Here is a 22110-nt window from a genome sequence, read left to right on the forward strand (position 1 = left end):
GGAGCAGGCAGATCTTTCTGTGGATGTAGACATGACTCTAGGATGGTATGTTTGTTGTTTCCCTGGCGCCAGAGTCGAGGATAAGTGCATAATATATTCTTTTTGGGGAGGATGCGCAGCCAGAGGTTGTGGTACACATTGGGACCAATGACATAGGCAGGAAAAGGGATGAGGTCCTGAAAGCAGATTTTAGGGAGTTGGGAAGGGAATTAAAAAGCAGATCCTCAGAGCAGTAATCTCAGGATTACCCCCAGTGCCATGAGCTAGTGAACATACGAATAAGAATATTGAGCAGTTCAACATGCAGCTGCAGAGATGGAGGGAGGTTGTTTAGATTTGAGGTATTGGGACCAGTTTTGGGTAGCAGCAGGTGGGAACTGTACAAGAAGGACGGGTTACACCTTAACAGGACTGGGGCTGATCTCTCGCAGGTTCGCAGGTGCTGATCTCTCGGAGGTTCGCAGGTGCTGTTGGATAGGGTTTAAATCAGTTTGGCAGCGATGGTAACCTGGAGGGGGTGGAACAGTGTGCTGGCAGTGAGAAGTAAAAAAATAATTAAAATTTTAAAAAAATTTTATTTAAAAAAAAATAAATTTAGAGTATCCAATTATTTTTTCCAATTAAGGGGCAATTTAGCGTGGCCAATCCACCTATCCTGCACATCTTTTGGGTTGTGGGGGCGAAACCCACGCAGACACTGGGAGAATGTGCAAACTCCACACAGACAGTGACCCAGGGCCGGGATTCGAACCCGGGTCCTCAGCGCCGTAGGCAACAATAGGCAACACTGTGCCACCGTGCTGCCTCAGAAGTAAAAAAATATTAACTGCTGACCTTAAATCAGAGTAGTGTCAAGGTAAATAGAATATTTGGAATGGGAAGTTAAAGGAAACGTAATTAGTACACTGCATGCACGGAGTGTGGTTAATGAGATTTGTTATGGGAGAGGTGTTTTCAGAATCCCAAAATGTATCATGGAGTTCAACCCTTTAATGGATTGTTGCTTTTGAAGCACACAGCTTGTTCCCCAGGTGTAGTATTACAATTATGGACATGTGGTTTTAAAACAAAACAATGTTTATTCCATGAACTTAAATTAACCTTTTAAATAAACATTGGATCTCTTAACACCCCTTACTTCAAAGATAACCCTGAAATTAATACAACACTACCCAATCCTGCAAACTGTTCCTTTACACATCCAAAAGACTTAACAAATCCTTCCAACAGAAGCACATTAGATTTATATTCAATACTGAGACTTTTTTACAATTCCGATTTCACCAAAGGATTAAGCGATGGTCCTTCATGGCAGAGATCACCAGCACTGCAGCTCACAGCCACACCCAAGCTTTCTTCAAACTGAAACTAAAACTCAGAACTAACTTCAAAATGGCTGAATTGAGCTCGGCTCCACCCACTCTCTGACATCACTATTTTCTTAAAGGTACATTGCTTAAACATCCATTTCTTAAAGGTATTCTCACATGACAGATTGGTGAACTACATGCACAGATTGACAGATGGAATTGTTATTATTGCCATAACAGGGACTTAGCTCAAAGAAGAGCAGGACTGGCAGTTTAATGTTCCTTTTTAAAAAAAATAAAAATAAATTTGGAATACCCAATTATTTTTTCCAATTAAGGGGCAATTTAGTTTGGTCAATCCACCTAACTGCATCTTTGGGCCACACCGACACGGGGAGAATGTTCAAACTCCACACACAGTGACCTTGGGCTGGGATCAAACCTGAGTCCTCAGTGCTGTGGGCAGCAGTGCTAACCACTGTGCCACCATGCCGCTATGGCTGTTAAATATTCCTGGGTACAATGTGTTTAGAAGAAACTGGAAAGGATGTGGGGGGGTGGGAGGGGTGGGGGCAATATTGATTAAAGATGGTATTACAGTACTGGAGTGTTCCAGTAGGGTGAAGGACTGAAACTTTGTGGCTAGAGGTAAGGTATGAAAAAAGGTGCAATAACATTGATTGGTGATGTATATCGATCACCAACTAATGGAAGGGATGTAGAGAAAGAAATTAGAGAGGTGGAGGTGGCACAGCTGTTAGCACTGCTGCATTATAACATTGAGGACCCTGGTTCGATCCTGGCCTGGGTCACTTGCTGTGGAGTTTTCACTTTCTCTTGTGTCTACATGGGTCTTGTCCCCACAACCCAGAAAGATGTGCATGGTAGGAGGATTAGCCATGCTAAATTGCCCCTTAATTTATGGAGTAGTTATAATGAGGGACTTTAATTAACAAAGCATAGACTGGGATAGGAGTAGTGCAAAGATGCAAGAAGTGAGAGGGTTCCTGGAATGTGTTTTGAGATCATGTCCTTCACTGGTGTGTTTCAGGTCCAATGAGAGGGAAGGCATTGTTGGACCTGGTTCTGTGGAATTAATTAGTCCAAGTGGATCAAATGCTCTTCTACTGATATTTAGGAAATAGTGACCATTATATCATAAGGTTCAGGTTGGCTATGGAATAGGACAAGAAACAATCCAAATCAGGGGTAAACAATTGTGGGAGAGCCAATTTCAATGCATCTGAGGAGAGCGAGTTGAAATCAAATGTTGGCACAAAAGAAACACGCCACCTTCAAGGACAAGTATTGCCGGCAACATAATGTGTATATTCCCGTGTAGGGGACAGGTAAGAGAAATAAATTCTGAGCATTCTGGATGACGAGAGAGGTAGAGGTGAAGATGAAAAGGAAAAAGTGTGTATATGACAGATGGTAGAAAATACAATGGAGAATTAGGCTGAATATAGAAGGACCAGAGGCAAAGTGAAAAAAACTTGGAAAAAAAGGGAGGGGATGAAAAGAGACTGGCAGCTAACATAGAAAGGAATCCCAGGTTCTTCTAGAAATATATAAATAATAAAAGGGTAGTTTAAAAGAAAGTAGGGCTGATTAGGGTTAATAAGGGCGCCTGCATGTGGATGCAGGAGAAATAGCGGAGGTGATTTCTACACCTGACTCTACAAAGGAAGAAGATGCTACCCTGGCTGAAGTGTGGAGGTAATTGGTGCACTAGAAATTTACAATTGAGAAGATGGTGGCAAATTGATGAGCTATAAAAACCAGATAAGATGCATCCAAGGGTGTTGAGGGAAGTGAGGTGGAAATTTCAGAGGCACTGGTGATGATCTTCCAGTCTTCCTTCGGCACAGGTGGTGTCAGAGCACTGGAGAATTGCAAATGTTACATCCTTGTTGAAAAAAGGGTACAAGGATAAAGTCGGCAATGGTAGGGAAACTTCTGGAAACTAGTTCAGGGAAAATCAAATTTACTTAAACAAATGGAGAAAAGCTGCAACACAAAGGGACTTGGGGTACTTGTGATCGAAACACAAAGCTAGCAGATAGGAATGCTAATGGAACATGGGCCCTTATTTCAAGGGGATTGGAGATGGGAAGTCTTGCTGCAACTGAACCAGGTACTGGTGAGACCACATCTGGAGTACTGTGAGCACTTTGGTCCGCTTATTTAAGGAAATATATTATCTCAATGAAGGCGGTTCAGAGAAGGTTCACCAGGGTGACCCCCTGGTATGGAGGGATTGTCTTGTGAGCAAAGGTTAAACAGGTTGGGACTCTACTCATTGGAATTGAGAAAATGGGATGTGATCTCGGTGAAACCTATCGGATTTTCAAGGGGCTTGACAGGGTAAATGCTGAGAAGATGTTTCTCCTCATGGGAGAGTCTAGGACCAGAGGGCACAGTCTCAGAATAAAGGGGAGCAATTTCAGACTGAGATGAGGAGAAATTTCTTCTGAGGTTTGTGAGTCTTTGAAACTCCTTGCCACAGAGAAGGAGGCAGAGTCCTTGTGTTTATTTAAGGCTGAGATAGATTCTTGATCAGTAAGGGAAACCTAGGTTACAGGGAAAGGACAGGAAAATGGATGTGAGGAACTTTGGCTCAGCTATAATCCTATTGAATGGCAGAGCAGGCTTGAGAGGCTGAACAGCGTACTCTTGTTCCTATTTCATATGGTCTTAAATGCAGGATAATTTGGAGAGCCAGCATGGATTCATTAAGGGTAAATCGTGCCTAAATAATTTGCTGGAGTTAACTGCTCTCTCAACATGCCCTACCATCTATGTACCTATACACTTGAGGTTCCTCTGTTCCTGCACATCCCTCAGAGTTTCTTCCTTTATGTTTTATGCTGTGTCTTCGTATTCTTCCTGTATAAATAAATCACCTCCACTTCTCTTCTTTGAACTTCATTTGCCACTTGTCTGCTCAATCGACCAACATGTCTTGGGCTTTATTATTAGGGGCATGGGCACAGGTGTTAAGGAGGTCATGTTGAAATTATATGAGAACCTAGTTAGGCAAAGCCTGCATCCAGTTCTGGTAGCTAGGAAGATTCACAAGAATCATTCCAGAGATAGATTGGAGAGGTTGAGATTGTTTTCCTTGGAGATGAGAAGGATGTGACTAGACTTGGTAGCAGTATTCAATAATCTGAGGGGTATAGATAGGGTAAATGGGGGAAAAACAGTTGCCACTCAAGCGCATTGAGAACTAGATTCAAAATAATTAACAAAAGAAAGAAAAGTGATGTGAAGAGAAATCTTTTCACCCAGAAGGTGCCTGAAGTAAATTTCTGAGAAGGTGATGGAGACTTCAATCATGGTATTCTAAAGGAAATTGGATTGCTTTCTGAAAAGACAATGTGCAACGGGGATAAGGCAGGGGAGTGGGACTAGGTAGAATGCTCCATCAGAGCCAGTGCAGACTCAATTGACCAAATGGCTTCCTGCACTGTAAAGATTGTGATGAGATGGCAGAACACTGGCACAGAGGGATTTGGATGTCCTGGTACATCACCAAAAGTTAGTCTGCAGGCATAGAAAATGATTAGGAAGGCAAATGCAATGTTGCCGTTTATTGCAAGAGGATTGGAATTAGGAAAGCTTTACTGCAGCTGTTGTGTAATGCTGACTGTTTAACCGTGCTTTTTCCTGACTGTTCCTACAGGCAGACAAACTGCTGTCACAGGACTTTGTGCAGATGATGGAGGACATAATCTCTACGTTACCAAGAACCAGACAGATCTTGCTTTACTCTGCCACGTTCCCACTCAGTGTACAGAAGTTTATGGTAAGAATTTGTTGTTTAAAACAACCCAGCTAACTGTCTCCACACCATATAGAGCTTTTCATATTAGAATCCCTACAGTGCAGAAGGAGGCCATTCGGCCCATCGAGTTTGCACCAGCCCTTGGAAAGAGCACCCGACTTACCACACATCCATCCTATCCGAGTATCCCCACCTAATCCTTTGGACATTAAGGGGCAATTTAGCATGGCCAATCCACCTAACCTGCACATCTTTGGACTGTGGGAGGACACCGGAGGAAACCCACGCAGACACAGGGAGAAAGTGCAAACTCCACACAGTCGCCCAAGACCAGATTTGAACCCGGGACCCTGGAGCTGCAGCAGTGCTAACCACTGTGCCATTGTGCAGCTCGTTACCTCTTGCTGTCATCACCACCAACCCCAAAGCCCACCCAAACCAATGAGTGGATCTCTGGTTCAGTTACTCAGACGTGCACTTGAACGATGTAGGACGGGGGACCTCCACCATCTGCCCCCGTCGGCCCTCACTCGCCCAATTTGTAAGTACAGATAACATTGAAATGAAAATTAGGCTCTGATGTGCCTCGTGTCTGTTGAAGAAACATTTTCCTGTGATCCAGTTTTAGTTAGTTTGCACTTCCGTGTACATTTGTTTTGGAGAGTTTCATACTTAAAAGCAACTATATTTCACTGATGGACGATATAGTTCCTCAGTCATCTGTGCTACTGCTAGAGTCTGTTTTCCTTTTTTAAAAATGGCATTGCTTTAAAACGGTTTACAGGTATTGTGCATGGACCTTTTTTTGCAGTGCACTCCATGGTTTCTGCAACAAATTACAATGTGGTACTGTTTGTGATATGGGAGAGAGAGAGGGGGGTGGGGGGATGGACTGAAACAGGAGTACGCTGTCAGTCCTTCAAGCCAACAGTGCCATTCAGTAAGATCATGGCTGATCCGGCTGTGGTTTTGATTCAGTTCTGTCTGTCCCTCTTAATCTTTGACTGCCTTTTCTGTCAAAAATCTGTAAATTCTGTCTTGAATAGATTCAATGGCCCAGCTGCTACTCTTCTCTGGGAAGAGAATTCCTCATCCTTCCTGGAAGAAAAATAATTCCCCTCATTTCAGTCTTAAGGGAGACCACTTTATTCTTATACTGACCACTCTATCTAGTCTCATCCACAAGTGAAACATGCTCTTGGTATCTACCTTGTCAAGTCACCTCAGGACTGTTAATATTTCAATAAGATCATTGCTCAATTTTCTAAACTCCCAATGGTCTGGACCCAACCTGTCACCCTTTCTTGATAAGATAAGTCCTTCAATGCAGGAATGAGTCCAGGAAACCTATTCACTGCTGAATATCTTTTTAAATAAGGAGAACAAACTACACCATATCCTAGTGCCTTGTAAAACTGCAATAAAATGTTCCTACTTTCATATTCCACGAGGAGACAGTGGCAAAGTGATATTGTCTCCAGTGACAGTACCACTGCTCTGGAGACTTGGGTTTGAATTCCACACTGGCAGATAGTGGAATTTAAATTCAATTAAAAAAAAAATCTGATACTACAAGTCTAATGGTGACCATTGAAATCAGGCGGGCCACCTGGCATCAACCTAAGCAGACCCAGCCCTGCTGACCCTGTAAAGTCCTTACTAACATCTGGGTGCTTGTGCCTGACATACTCATGAAATCATACCATACAGATAATGTCCCAGACACTGCCATCACTGGGTCTGTCCTGCCAGTGGGACAGCAGAGGTGTGGCACAGTTGTATATAGTTGGGAGGGAGTTGCTCTGGGAGTCCTCAACATCAACTCTGATCCCCATAAAGTCTGATGGCACCAGGTCAAACATTGCTTAGGAAACCTGCTGATTACCACATACGAAAGAGAAAATGCTGGAAAATCTCAGCAGGTCTGGCAGTATCTGTAGGGAGTGAAAAGAGCTAACATTTCGAGTCCAATGAATCTTTGTCAAAGCTAACAATGTGGGGAATATTTATACTGTGGAGTGACAATGAAAGATGAGTCATAGCCACAGAAACCCAGGGAAACTGGGTGCTAATAGCCACAGAAACCAAGGGAAAAGACTGCTAATGGCAGTCCCCAGAGAGAACCAAAGGTGTGAGAGGCCAAATGGCAGAGAAACTAACATCCGAGGCTAAACTGTGACAGATGGAGATGTTTAACACATTTTGACGAGTTAAACTCTACTGCATAATGATGCACTAACTTGTCCCCTTGTCAGAATTCGCATTTGCAGAAACCATATGAAATTAACCTGATGGAAGAGCTGACACTGAAAGGAGTAACCCAGTACTATGCCTACGTTACAGAGCGGCAGAAGGTGCACTGTCTCAACACACTCTTCTCTAGGGTAAGAACTGCACAACTGTGGGTTTTTAACAGTTTGTTGTAAGAGGTTGTCTGATCTTCAGCCATTTTAGTGACTAAAATTGAATCGGGCGGTCCAGGATTGAGTGCACAATGCAACCAATTCCATTGTAATGTAACAAGATTCCACTGTCTGTCATCCTTTTGATGAGATGTTGGGTGCTTTTGAGGTGGGTGTTCCATAGCTCAATTTAAAGAGAGTGTTCCGCTGGTATTATGATCTATAAACATTTTGGTAATTTTTTTTTGTTGACATTTGAAAATTATTTTATGGTGACCCAGTGAGTCTATATTACTGTAACAATATCCTATATCATCAAGTCAAACAGTATTGCAGTGTGAAAAGAGGCCCTTCAGCCCATCGTGTCTGCCATCAAGCACCTATATTCTAATCCCATCTTCTAGCACTTTGTCCATAGCGTTGTATGCTATAGTGTTTCAATTGCTCATCTAAATGCTTCTTAAATGTTTAGGGTTCCCGTCTCTATCACCCTTTTAGGCAGTTCCTGATTCCCACCACCCCTGGGGTTCATAAGAACATAAGAATTAGGAGCAGGAGTAGGCCATCTGGCCCCTCGAGCCTGCTCCGCCATTCAATGAGATCATGGCTCATCTTTTGTGGACTCAGCTCCACTTTCCACCCCGAACACGATAACCCTTAATCCCTTTATTCTTCAAAAATCTTTATCTTAAAAACATTTAATGAAGGAGCCTCAACTGCTTTACTGGGCAAGGAATTCCATAGATTCACAACCCTTTGGGTGAAGAAGTTCCTCCTAAACTCAGTCCTAAATCTACTTCCCCTTATTTCTTCCCCTTTATTATGCCCCCTAGTTCTGTTTTCACCCACCAGTGGAAATAACCTGCCCGCATCTATCCAATCTATTCCCTTCATAATTTTGCATGTTTCGATAAGATCCCCCCCCCTCATACTTCCAACTAGTACAGTCCCAGTCTACTCCACTTCTCCTCGTAATCCAACCCCTTCAGCTCTGGGATTAACCTCGTGAATCTCCTCTGCACGCCCCCCAGCGCCAGTACGTCCTTTCTCGGCTAAGGAGACCAAAACTGAACACAATACTCCAGGTGTGGCCTCACTAGCACCGTGGACAATTAGAGCATAACCTCCCTAGTCTTAAACTCCATCCCTCTAGCAATGAAGGACAAAATTCCATTTGCCTTCTTAATCACCTGTTGCACCTGTAAACCAATTTTTTTACGACTCATGCACTAGCCCACCCAGGTCTCTGCACAGCAGCATGTTTTAATATTTTGCCATTTAAATAATAATCCCTTTTGCTGTTGTTCCTACCAAAATGGATAACCTCACATTTGTCAACATTGTATTCCATCTGCCAGACCCTAGCCCATTCACTTAACCTATCCAAATCCCTCTGCAGACTTCCAGTATCCTCTGCACTTTTTGCTTTACCACTCATCTTAGTGTGGTCTGCAAACTTGGACACATTGCCCTTGGTCCCCAACTCCAAGTCATCTATGTAAATTGTGGGCCCAACACTGATCCCTGAGGGACACCACGAGCTACTGATTGCCAACCAGAGAAACACCCATCAATTCCCACTCTTTGCTTTCTATTAATTAACCAATCCTCTATCCATTAGTGGGCAGCACGGTAGCATTGTGGATAGCACAATCGCTTCACAGCTCCAGGGTCCCAGGTTCGATTCTGGCTTGGGTCACTGTCTGTGCGGAGTCTGCACATCCTCCCTGTGTGTGTGTGGGTTTCCTCCGGGTGCTCCGGTTTCCTCCCACAGTCCAAAGATTTGCGGGTTAGGTGGATTAGCCATGATAAATTGCCCTTATTGTTGTGTGGGGTTACTGAGTTATGGGGGGTTACTGAGTTATGGGGATAGGGTGGAGGTGTTGACCTTGGGTAGGGGGTAGGGTGCTCTTTCCAAGAGCCGGTGCAGACTCGATGGGCCGAATGGCCCCCTTCTGCACTGTAAATTCTATGATCCATGCTACTACTTTACCCTTAATGACGTGCATCTTTATCTTATGCAGCAACCTTTTGTGTGGCACCTTGTCAAAGGCTTTCTTGAAATCCAGATATACCACATCCACTGGCTCCCCATTATCTACCACACTGGTAATGTCCTCAAAAAATGCCACTAAATTAGTTAGGCACGACCTGCCCTTTATGAACCCATGCTGCGTCTGCCCAATGGGACAATTTCCATCCAAATGCCTTGCTATTTCTTCCTTGATGATAGATTCCAGCATCTTCCTTCTACCGAAGTTAAGCTCATTGGCCTATAATTACCTGCTTTCTGCCTACCTCCTTTTTTTAAACAGTGGTGTCACGTTTGCTAATTTACAATCTGCCTAGAGTCTAGTGAATTTTGGTAAATTATCACTAGTGCATTTGCAATTTCCCTAGCCATCTCTTTTAGCACTCTGGGATGCATTCCATCAGGGCCAGGAGACTTGTCTACCTTTTTAGTCCCATTAGCTTGCCCATCACTACCTCCTTAGTGATAACAATCCTCTCAAGGTCCTCACCTGTCATAGCCTCATTTCTATCAGTCACTGGTATACTATTTGTTTCTTCCACTGTGAAGACCGACCCAAAAAACTGTTCAGTTCCTCAGCCATTGCCTCATCTCCCATTATTAAGTCTTCCTTCTCATCCTCTAAAGGACCAATATTTACCTTAGCCACATTTTTTTTGTTTTATATATTTGTAGAAACTTTTACTATCTGTTTTTATATTCTGAGCAAGTTTACTCTCATAATCTATCTTACTCTTCTTTATAGCGTTTTTAGTAGTTTTCTGTTGCCCCCTAAAGATTTCCTAGTCCTCTAGTCTCCCACTAATCTTTGCCACTTTGTTTTTCCTTCAATTTGATACTCTCCCTTATTTCCTTAGATATCCATGGTCGATTTTCCCTCTTTCTACCGTCCTTCCTTTATGTTGGTATACGGTTTCCCCTCACATCCCCTCTAAATCTCCTGCTTCATAAATCTCTGCCCCCTGGCTATTGACCCCTCGATCAAGGGGAAAGGTTTCTTCCTGTCTACCCTACCTTTTGTAGGAGGCAATGGCATAGTGGCATTGTCACTGGATTGTTGATCCTGAGACCCAGGGGAATACTCTAGGCACTGGGGTTTGAATCCTGCCACAGCAGGTGGTGCAAATTGAATCTAATAAATATCTAGAATTTAAAACAAAAAACAAAACCATCCAGTTCACTAATGTCCTTTTTAGGGAAGGAAATATGCCAACCTTACCTGGCCTGGCTTGCATGTGACTCCAGATCCACAGCAATGTGCTTGACTCTAAATGCCCTCTGAAAAAACCCAGCAAGCTATTAAGTTGTATCAAACCACTACAAAGTCAGTAAAAAGGAAAGAATCAGACAGACCCTGTCTGTGTGGAGTTTGTACGTTCTCTCCGTGTCTGCGTGGGTTTCACCCTCACAACCTGAAGATGTGCTGGGTAGACAGATTGGCCACGCTAAATTGCCCCTTAATTGGAAAAAAATAATTGGGTACTCTTTATATTTTTTTTACAAAGAAACAGGATCGACAAAGGCAATCACAGCTCTGTCGACCCTGCAAAGTCCTCCTTGCTAACATCTGGGGGCTTGTGCCAAAATTGGGAGAGCTTTTACAGATGAGTCGAGCAACAGCCTGACAGAATCATACTTGCAGATAACGTCCCAGATACTACTATCACAATCCCTGGGTATGTCCTGTCCTGTCAGTGGGACAGGACATAGCCAGCAGAAGTGGCGGCACAGTAGTATACAGTTCTGATCTATAAAGATCCTTGTAGAAAGATTCAACTGCCACATTGACTTCCCTCGATGTGGTCACCAAGCTAATGCCCGTGTCCTTGATCTATATAATCACCTGGGAAGCTGCCTGCTGCCTCATCTGATGTGACAGCAGGCAGCCTCCTTTTCCCCATGCTCATATACGATAGTCCTTGAGCGGCGCAGCTGACCCACCGCCTTCTTCGTGGATACCAGGTCAAATTTCATTTCTGCTACTTACTAGTTGCCAGGAACTCCATAGTAGGGTCCTCCGCACAGTGACAATTCGTTTCCAGGATCACCCCTACCACCCGGTCACTCCTCCCTCACCATCCTGTCAAGTACACTTTAGAAGAGACTGTCTCTCCTCTTACCACCAGCTTAAGTGACTCCAATAGCGCAGAGGGAGAGACATGATCCATTTCTTATTAAACCTGAAGTATTCATCGATGACCACAGACTTGCATTGACCGAACCCCTTCTCTGCTAGTAATGGCACATCTAATCTCCATTGTGCCCGTTGGATGGGATCCGTCTCCAGATCCATAAGATGTGGAGCATGGTTTGAGATTACTATCGCCAAATATTCCGTCCTTTTTACCCCCCCCGGAAACAGGGACTTGCCCAACAAGAAATAGTAATAGTCTATCTTGAATAGATCTCGTGCATATGTAAGAAAAACGGAAACTCCTCATCATGCAGGTGTAAAAAATCTCCACAAGTCAGTTCTCCCCATCTGCTCCATGAAGGCCCAAAGACCGCGAAGGCCAGAGACTTGGGCCGAGACAGATGCATTTTGGCTCCAGCACACGATTGAAGCCTCCTCCCAATACCAACTGGTGTGTATCCATACCAGGGATAGAGGCCAGCAGAGTTCTAATAACTGCCACACCATCCTAGATGGGGGCATATACATTTACCATGACTACCAGGTACCTGCCAGAGACCTACTAACTACCACATACCTACCATCAGGATCCACCACAATCCTGGTGGTCAACAGGGGCACCTGCTAATTAACCAAAATTGCTGCACCTCTGGCTCTTCCATTGAAGCCAGAGTGAAGCGCATGCCCCATCCACCCTCTCCTTGTCTGATCCCTCAGCGTTTGTTCTTTGGGTGTGAAAAAACTTCTTGCTCTTCATTGGACCATCCAGACCCCTTTTGTTCCACATGACCAACCAAATTGGGGGTACCCCACCCTGCCTCCTTCCGGAATAAGCCATTTCCACCGTCCGGGATAACTAAATAAATCTTCAAGAGATACCGGTCAAAGGCCCTACTTTCTATACTCTAGGTCCAGGACATCCACTGTTTTGAGACACTGTTTCTACCATAAGCCTCCCTTTTAGTTCCATATCCAATCCTGTATATCCCATTGCATCTTGCTCTCTCTCTTCCTATGAGTGCTTTGGTGCAGAGGGATCTGGGTGAAGTACGAAGGTACAGCAGGTAATAAGGAAGGCGAATGGAATGTTGGCCGTTTATAGCTAAAGGAATAGAAGTAGCGAAGTGTTACTGCAACGATGCAAGGCATTAGTGAGACTGCACCTGGAGTACTGTGTACAGTGTTAGTTCCCTTTGAGGAGAGATGTAGTTCCATTAGCTGCTGTTGAGAGGAGGTTCACTAGATTTGTTCCAGAGATGGAGAGATTGAGCAGTTTAGGCCCAGACTCTCGAGTTTAAAAAAACAAAGAGGGGAGTCCTAATGAAGATAGATAGATGATGAACTGTATTAGTAACTAAGTAGACATAGAGCGGATACTTCCTCTTGTGGGGCAATCCAGAACGAGGGGTCATGGTTTTAGGATAAGTGGTAGCAGATTCAAAACAGATGAGGAAAAATTACATCTCTCAAAATTCTCTGTGGAATTCACTATTCTATCGTGCAGTGGATTCTGGGGCTTTGAGTAAATTGAGGAGTTAGACTTTTTAAAATCAGTAATGGTTGAAGGGTTGCAAAGAATGGGCAGGACAGTGGAATTGAGGCCATGATGAGGTCAGCCATGATTTGTATTGAATGGCAGAGCAGGCTTGAGGGGCTGAATGTTCTTGAATAACTCTCTCTGCTCTGATGTGGATTTTCCTTATAACTAGCTGCTCCCAGTCTACTTTGGCCAGATCTTGTCTTTATCGTATTAAAATCGAACTTCCCCAGTTCAGAACCGTTATTTCCAGTCCATCTTTATCCTTTTCCATCATTACCTTAAATCTTACTGAGTTATAGTCACTATCACTGAAATGCTCCTTCATTGGCACTTCTACCACCTGCTTGGCTTCATTTGTTAAAACTAGGTCAAGTACCGCCCAGACTTGCTATGTGCTGATTCATAAAGCTCTCGTGGGTGTGATTTAAGAATTCCCTCCACTCTTAAACCTTTCAGAATTTATCTATCCCAATTAATATTTGGGAAGTTGAAATCCCCTTCTGTTATCTTTGCACCTTTTGTTGAAATTTGTCTACATATGGAGTTGCAAGAGCACTTGAAGGTTTATTGTAATATGAGGGCAATACTGACTGACCATTTAAGGCCAGATCAACATCCTCCACTTGTTTGTCCACCAATCACTACATTAAAGAGCAGCACAGCAACAGCCCCAAACCAGGCTGCCTGCAGACCAACTCCGTAGCTGGGTTGGAGTGACGAAGCAGGGCATGTATGAACAGGTTTACTTACTTGAAAATTAGTTGTACTAACAGACAGTTTTTTGTTACTTTTAGCTTCAGATTAACCAGTCAATTATATTCTGCAACTCCTCCCAGCGTGTGGAACTGCTGGCCAAGAAAATCTCCCAGCTGGGTTACTCCTGCTTCTACATTCATGCTAAAATGAGGCAGGTGAGTAAAGGAACTACTCAGTTGTTGAAAAATATTGTGAATTTACCTGATGCATTTCAATTTTTTCATTGCTTGTAAGAATCATTGTCCATTTATTCCATCTCCTGGTGTGGTTATAGAGGATCACTCCATAGCAGTAGCCCCTCTAATTAATTTTGTATTTTTGAGGGAATGGCTGAGTGTTTGATTAATTCCTTTTTGCTTACTCATTTTTTAACTGAGGACTTATTCTTTCCGTTAACCTGGAATTGGACTGAAACCTAACTAGTTCAGGGTGAATTTATGCTGTTCCTCCCTTACCACTCGCTCTTTGTTCTTGGATGGTGTTAACTTTTTATAGGGCTGTTGTTCTGCAGGTACCTGGCTTCTTTGAGTACGTAACCCAGTGTCTGTAAGCTGTAGGTGTTTGATTGTTGGGAGGTGATTTGGTCACAATGTTTAAAGTTCAGTTCCTACCTGTTCTTGCTCTATAACCACACTTGCAGAAAGTGTTTCCGAATATTATTGGTAGTTAAAGTTTGTTTTCATTTTTGCTGGGAGAGTAGGTTGATGGATGAAGAGGGACAAAAGCTGTTGAATCCTTTTTTATATATGGATTTGACATAACTGTGTGGTTATTGCATGCAAGTTCACTTTTTGGTTTTTTAAAACTTGTGGTCTATTTTGCACATTATATTCAGCATCGTAACCAATGAATAGTTCTTTTGACAAGATGAGTTGTCACTGTTTTGTTTTGACAGGAACATCGTAACCGTGTATTCCATGATTTTAGGAATGGAATGTGTCGCAATTTGGTTTGCACTGGTAGGTACTAAATTTTCAGAAATTGTTTAATTTCACTTTGCACGGCTCAGCATTTGTTTGGCTGTTTGTTGATTAGGTAGGTCTGTATTCTGTTGTAATATCATACTACACTTGCTATTGGATTGCATTGACCTTCAGTCAGAGGAAGAAAAGTCTTTGGGCAGGGCTAATCCTTCCTGTCACATCTACCAGTGGAGTGATGAATGATATTGATGTTTTCGGCCAGTTAAGTATGTAGGAAAAATCTAACCGTATGCCTAAAAAGATGCTTATAAAGCCACTTGATCCAGTTTCAAAACCTAACTAAAAGGATAAAAATTTTAAAGCCAGGAAATTGAGTGATTGTTAACTTGAATTTAGTTATTTTTTTCAGTTAAGGGGCAATTTAGCATGGCCAATCCACCTAACCTGCACATCTTTGGGTTGTGGGGGTGAAACCCACGCAGACACGGAGAGGATGTGCAAACTCCACACGGACTTTTTGAAATATTTTTATTGCCATTTTTCAGTTTTTACCGAATAACAACTTAACATATGCAACTGATATTTGCATGATGTGATGTTTCTTATTTACAAATTTTAAAATACATCCTCTCAGACTGCCCTCTTCTCCGGAGTTTAATTTGAAGGTGCCGGAGTTCCTGTCCTGTCGGTAGCTTCAGAGAGAGAGGGTCATTTTTTTGGGTACTGGCCATTTCCTGTTCCTGAACAGATTTATGTAATTAAATGTCTGACTTGTAGGAACCTATTATTTTTTGTAAATGGAGGAAGAAAATAAAACAGGCAGGTTTTCACTGTTTATTTTTTTTCCCCCCCCAGATCTGTTCACTCGTGGTATTGATATCCAAGCTGTGAATGTTGTAATAAACTTTGATTTCCCAAAGATTGCAGAGACCTATCTACATCGCATTGGCAGATCAGGTACGGTTAAACTATGTTTCTTATTTCCTGTGTCAACTTGAGATTGCAGTCCATTCCCAGGTTCCACATGGTTGTGCGACTGTGCAAAGAAAGGCATGTTCTCTTTTCTTTCCTTGGTTTTTGGTGATTTCCAATAATACCGTAGTTGGGATGTGAACCAAGCAGGCCTGATTTTTAACTTTCTCAAAGCCAGTTACGTTGAGTAAAAATCAGGCCCATATATACCTCCTCTCTGGTTCTTTGGTGCTTCCAAGATTTTGAGCCAACAGGAAATTGGGTAGGGTTTTGCAGCTGGGTGGTGGGTTTAATTTTTTTAATTAATGAGATGTGGGCGGCATTAACAAAGCCAGTTTTTATAGACCATCAGTAATTGCCTTTGAGAAGATGGTGGTGACAGCTGAGTGGCTTGCTGCTGACATTTCAGAGGGCAGTTAAGAGTTAACCACATTGCTATGGTCTGGAGTCACAGATAGACTAGACCAGACCAGGTAAGGATGGCAGATTTCCTCCCCGAAAGGACATTGGTGAAATAAATGGGGTTTTACAACAATCTGGTCATTTCATGGTCACTGTTTATGATTTTTTTTATTCCAGATTTAATTAACTGAATTTAAATGCCCCAGTTAATGAGGTGGGATTTAAATTTCAATTGTTAGTCCAGGCCACAGGATTTACTGTTCTGCAACATAAAACTTCAAACTGCTAATTTTTTTTTTCTTTTAAAAAAAAAAATAAATTTAGAGTACCCGATTCATTTTTTCCAATTAAGGGGCAATTTAGCATGGCCAATCCACCTAGCCTGCACATCTATGGGTTGTGGGGGCGAAACCCATGCAAACACAGGGAGAATGTGCAAACTCCACACGGACAGTAACCCAGAGCCGGGATCGAACCTGGGACCTCGGCACCGTGAGGCTGCAGGGCTAACCCACTGCGCCACCGTGCTGCCCTAACTGCTACTTATTTTAATGCAAACCGTCTAAAGTATGTTTAAATGTTTTTGTCTGCAGGACGGTTCGGCCACCTGGGCCTGGCAATCAACCTCATCACATACGATGATCGTTTTAATCTGAAGGCCATCGAGGAGCAACTCGGAACCGAGATCAAGCCCATCCCTGGGAGCATTGATAAGAGTCTGTACGTTGCAGAGTACCACAGTGAGCCAGACGGGGAGGACAAACAATAACCTGCAAACAAAACTGGTGAGTACTCGATAGATATTTTACCAGGTTTTATAATTTGCAGCTCATGCAATTTAGATTAGCAGGTATGGAGTTATTGAAGTGTTTCCCGTGGCATGCCCCTCCTGCAGCTGAAAGAGCAGTTTGGGACCTTGGAGTCTTTGTCAATCCCAATTCAGTTCTGATCCTGTGATGTCAAATGACTTGTCTGTCATGACTGCCATTTGGGCGGGGGGGATCCGAAAACAAACAATTCATGAATATGTTGAAGTGGAACTCCACTTGAATTGGTCTCCTGTTTTATGCAAGTACATTGGTTAGCTTTGGAGTATTTTCACATGAAAGGAACAATCTGATTTCTTCTCATTCATTCTATGAGCTGGCCCATCCAGCCGTGACATCTTTCTGTTGCTGTTCTTAACTGTGCAACACTGACAGGCTTCCTTACCAAGCGTGGGCAGATATAATGTGTATGTCCGATCTCGTCTTGTACAGCTGTCTACACACGAGTGCTCTAACCCGGCCCCCACCACCTTGGACATAGCCTTGAAGAAGGCTATCCAGAACTCTGGGGCAGGACCAGATCATGTGGGCGTTGGCTGAGCCCCCCTGGTGTCACCTCGTAACTGTCCTCCACCTCAAGGAAGGTTAACTTGTCGACCCTGGTGAAGAAGGATTTGGGGATGAAGAAGGGAAGTGATCTGAATAAGAAGAGGAACCCAGGCAGCATGCTCTTTTTGGCTATTTTTACGGCCAGTGAAAGCGGGACTGAGTCCGGTCTTTGCAGTTCCCTCTTCACCACCTCCACCAGACTGGAGAGGTTCCATTTGTGGAGTCTCGTCCAGGTGTGGGACACCTCGGAGCCCCGGGAGGGGGTCTTGGGGATGGAACAGTTCCTCGACAGACTGAATAAACCGGTGGTGGTGGAGGAGAGAAAACAGTTGCAGGAAGCCACCGCTAGCGAAGTAGTATGTGCCACCTGGATCCCAGTTACCTGAACTTGGTCTGGGTTATTTTAAATGGCAGTTCTTCCAGCTCCACTCTTCCCTCTCGGGGGTTTACAGGAACATTTTGCTCTTTGCCAGGTTGAGTGTTCAACCTGAGAAGGCCCCGAACTCCCCAAGGAGTCAGGTTATCTTTTAGGTTCTGGCTAGGGGGTTCGACACGTAGAGGAGCAGGTCATCCGCATAGTGATACTCTCTGCCCCCTCTCTAAATGTCTGTCCATCAATCCGCAGATCAAAGGGCAATAGCCAGCAGCTCAATTACCAGCACAAACAGGAGCATGGATAGTGGGCACCCTTGCCTTGTTCTTCTGTGTAGCCAGAAGTATTAGGAGCTAGTTGCGTTTGTCCGTATGCTTGCCATAGGCGCTGTACAGGAGTTTTGCCCCCGTGGTGAACCCCGATCGGGCCTGCCCTTGCTCTTGGGCTGTTCAAATGGCCACCAACTGCTTCCTTTCTTTCGTCATCTCCACGTGTTCTCTGTTGCAAGCAGTGCCCCCTTGTTTCTTCCCTATACCCTCTTGCCCTTGTGTGTCCCCCTCCAATCCTCCCCTCTTGGCTTTACCATGCACCCCTTTTTTTGCCTCTTGTTTCCACTGAATTTGTGATCCCCCTCCTGCCAGGCCCTCCCTCCCTGCCGGGAGATGCGCTGTGGCTGTCTACTTTGCTGTCCTCCCGTACACCAGCTTTACCCGCTAGTATAGCTGTAAACCCTTATAGTATAGTTATAGTATAACCCTTTTATTTAAAAAAAAAAAGTTGAGTACCCAATTTCTTCTTCAGTTAAGGGGCAATTTAGCATGGTCAGTGCACAATTTAGCATGGCCAATGCACATACCCTGCACATCTTTTTGGGTTGTGGGGGGGTGACACATACAGACACTAGGCGACTGTGCAGTGACCTGGGACTGGGATCAAAGCCAGGTGCTGTGCCGCCCACAGTTCCCCTCTTGATCAGGTCCCCCTATTTAACACCCGTCTGCCTCTTCCCTCCCTCTCTCTCTCTCTCTCTCTCTCTCTCTCTCTCTCTCTCTCTCTCTCTCTCTCTCTCTCTCTCTCTCTCTCTCTCTCTCTCTCTCTCTCTCTCTCTCTCTCTCTCTCTCTCTCTCTCTCTTTTCCCCCCCCCACCACCATCTAGATCCGCGCCTCTGCCCAGGCTCATTCTTGCTCCCCTCGACTTTTGCCTTGGGCGTTCTAGTCCTTGTGTACTGTCACTGTTTGCCCAACTTGTTGACTTCTTCTTGAGGTGTCGAAATAGTACTCTTTCTCCTGGTGTGTGACCCATAGCTTGGCAGGGTAAAGTATGCCAAACCGCACCTTCCTCCGTACAGGGCAAATTTGGCACTGTTAAATTCACCCTGACGCTTGGCCAGTTCTGCCCCAATGTCTTGGTACAGTGGATGGAATGTCCTTCCCACTTGCACCCTCTTGCGCCTTTCGCCCTCCTCAGGATCCGCTCTTTGTCCTGGTACTTGTACTCCCGATCCCGGCTTTGGACCGCTGCCGAAGTTACCTGTGGGTGCAATCTACCTCCGGGGGCTTAGCGTAGCCCTCCTCGCTGACCAGGTTTCCTGAGCATCGCCGCTATATACTCCGTGGGGTGTCTCCCCTTCATTCCTTCTGGCATCCCCATGATTCTTTTAAGTTCTGTCGTCGCGACCTGTCTTCCTGGTCGTCGACTTATTCTTTTAGCCCCTTCTGGGATTAATCAAGCTCGCCAACCCGGCTTAGAGTACCGCGATCCGGACCCTTGGTCCGTGGCAACCTTCTCGAGTTCTCTTGCCGTCGTCTCTTGGGCCTTAAGCTGCCGCGGCACCATGGCCATTGCTTCCCTCACGAGGGCTGTCGCAGCCTCCACTGCTGTCTTGATGGCTGCCAGGTCTTCAATCCTCCCTGTGTCTTTCGAGCTCGCAGGTGATGAAGCCTGTAAGCTTGTCCATTGGCGCCTGGGTCTGTGTGCTGAGAACTGTGGGGTCCTTCCTGGCTCCTTGCTATCTCTTGTGTCTGTCGGCTCTGAAACTGAGATTTCCCTTCCTTTGCCTTTGCTGGCCTTTTGACTGGGTGGATTACGTTTTCCCCCTCTGTTCCTTGTCGATGTTAGGTTGGTGGGCTGTAAATATTTTTGGTGCCTGTTTACTGTAATTAAAAAGTCATAATCGAGGATTTCATGCGAGAGCCACCGCTCAGCTCATGGCTGCCACGGGAAGTCCGTTGTCTGGTATTTCAACAGACTAGGGAATCCTTTTTTTTTTAAATTTAGCGTACCCAATTCATTTTTTCCAATTAAGGGGCAATTTAGTGTGGCCAGTCCACCTACCCTGCACATCTTTTGGGTTGTGGGGGTGAAACCCACGCAAACACAGGGAGAACGTGCAAACTCCACACGGACAGTGACCCAGGGCCAGGATCGAACCTGGAACCTCGGCGCCGTGAGGCCGCAGTGCTAACCCACTGCGCCACCGTGCTGCCCTAGACATGGGAATCGTGGCAGCTAATTGTAGGCGTAAGAGTTATGAAGCTTTCTTTAATACAAGTTATAGTTGGGGATTTGGACTCCTTTGGTTTTAAATCTAGATGATTGAAGTGGGGCAGTTTTTCTTTTGTGGAGTGAGTGTAAGGTAGAAAACCAGTGACTGTCGAACATGTAGCACAGCTTTGTGACACTAAGGATGACTAGAGACTTTTACATCCTTTTTGTTGGAGAAAAGCTAGGATGGGAATAGGTGAACTAATTTTTTTTCGGGGTGAACAATGTCATTTTCAAAAATTTGCAGATTATATGGGATTTTTAAAAAATGAGCATCATACTAATGCTGTGATCAGATCTCTAACCATATTTTTTTGTGTGTCCACAGGCACCGATCACGATTACAGAAACTGAAGAATTTTTTTTTTTTTTTTTTTTGGCCTGTTCTGGAACACATCATTTCTTGGGGATACCCTTCTCTTTTCTTTGTCTAAGACAACATTATTTTCCTTCATTTGATGATGACACAAAGTGTAGTTCCCTGATTTTTGTGAAGGACCATTTCTTCCTGAGCTCAATGGTTTGCACTGTGTGCAGGGAGTGGACAACTATTGCACTAACTGTCACGGGGGTTCTAGACTAAGCGGCACTGAAGAGTTGAACTGAACAGCGAACAGCACACTTTGTTGACTCCACCTTTTCTCCTTCCTTCCCCCTCCGTTTTACCCTTCCATTTTCGCTGAAGCCACTGACCAGGATATTCATCTGATGGCTTCTCAACTTCTCCCAGCGCACACATTCATCAGTCTTAGGCTACCAAGTTTTTATGGTATTTGTATAAAGTGCCTTACGGTGATGCAGGACCATATGAATACCATCCCTAGATTATAGCCATCTGTCACTTATTTTTGTCGGGTGGGAGGGAGGGTTATGTGACATCAACTTCATCTGTTTTCCATTGGTGAGAGTAAAATGGAATGTATGGGGGGTGGGGGAGGGAAAAGGGGGAAAAATTTGCAAGTTTTTAGATATTTTAATTTTTGAAGGGGACTATTTTCCTTGGAGAAGTTGAGCTGGAACTCCAGATGAGATGTCATCTTGATGTATATATGTTAAATATGTTGGGGCTAATTTTGTTGACTTTGCGCTCAGAAGGAAAGCTTGCATTGTGCATTTTTAATTTTGTTTTCTTCATGGAGGTCGGCCAGAAGACTCCCAAGCACGAACGACCCGAGCAGAACACTAAAGAACCCCACCCCCACCTGTATGTACTCCCTTAGATTTGAATGTAGACTGTTCTGCAGCAACTACACTCTGACTTGGGGACTTCTAAACACAGGCATCCATTTTCCTTCTGGCAGCAAGATGAAGTGTGTCCCACGGAAGACTGATGTGTATACACCTGTAAACATGTAAATAGGTTTTTTCTATCATCTTGTTACCTTTGATATAAAAAAATATTGGTTACTGAGGCTGGTAGGGAATGGGTAGGATGTTGCTGTGAAGCTAAAGCTGTGAGGGGCACTGTTACATACAACATCTTAACTGCTTTCTGTTCATATAGTATCCAGCTACCTGCAATTGGAAGTTCGTAACACAGGTACAAGTGGCTGAA

General features: G+C 44.2%; 1 protein-coding gene across 1 annotated transcript in view; it reads left to right on the plus strand.

Moving 5' to 3' along the window:
* The window catches only part of ddx6 (DEAD (Asp-Glu-Ala-Asp) box helicase 6), a 48049-nt gene extending 27102 nt beyond the window's left edge, over positions 1 to 20947 (plus strand). Inside the window, exons 8-14 of the mRNA XM_038779589.1 lie at positions 4999 to 5121; positions 7356 to 7484; positions 14003 to 14119; positions 14860 to 14923; positions 15743 to 15844; positions 16855 to 17046; positions 20884 to 20947. Of these exons, the coding sequence (XP_038635517.1) occupies positions 4999 to 5121; positions 7356 to 7484; positions 14003 to 14119; positions 14860 to 14923; positions 15743 to 15844; positions 16855 to 17030 (711 nt within the window). The 3' untranslated portion in view covers positions 17031 to 17046; positions 20884 to 20947. The remainder of the gene's footprint in view (positions 1 to 4998; positions 5122 to 7355; positions 7485 to 14002; positions 14120 to 14859; positions 14924 to 15742; positions 15845 to 16854; positions 17047 to 20883) is intronic.
* Positions 20948 to 22110: the final 1163 nt, after the last annotated feature.

This window comes from Scyliorhinus canicula, chromosome 19 (assembly GCF_902713615.1).
Source record: "Scyliorhinus canicula chromosome 19, sScyCan1.1, whole genome shotgun sequence".
Taxonomy (NCBI): domain Eukaryota; kingdom Metazoa; phylum Chordata; class Chondrichthyes; order Carcharhiniformes; family Scyliorhinidae; genus Scyliorhinus; species Scyliorhinus canicula.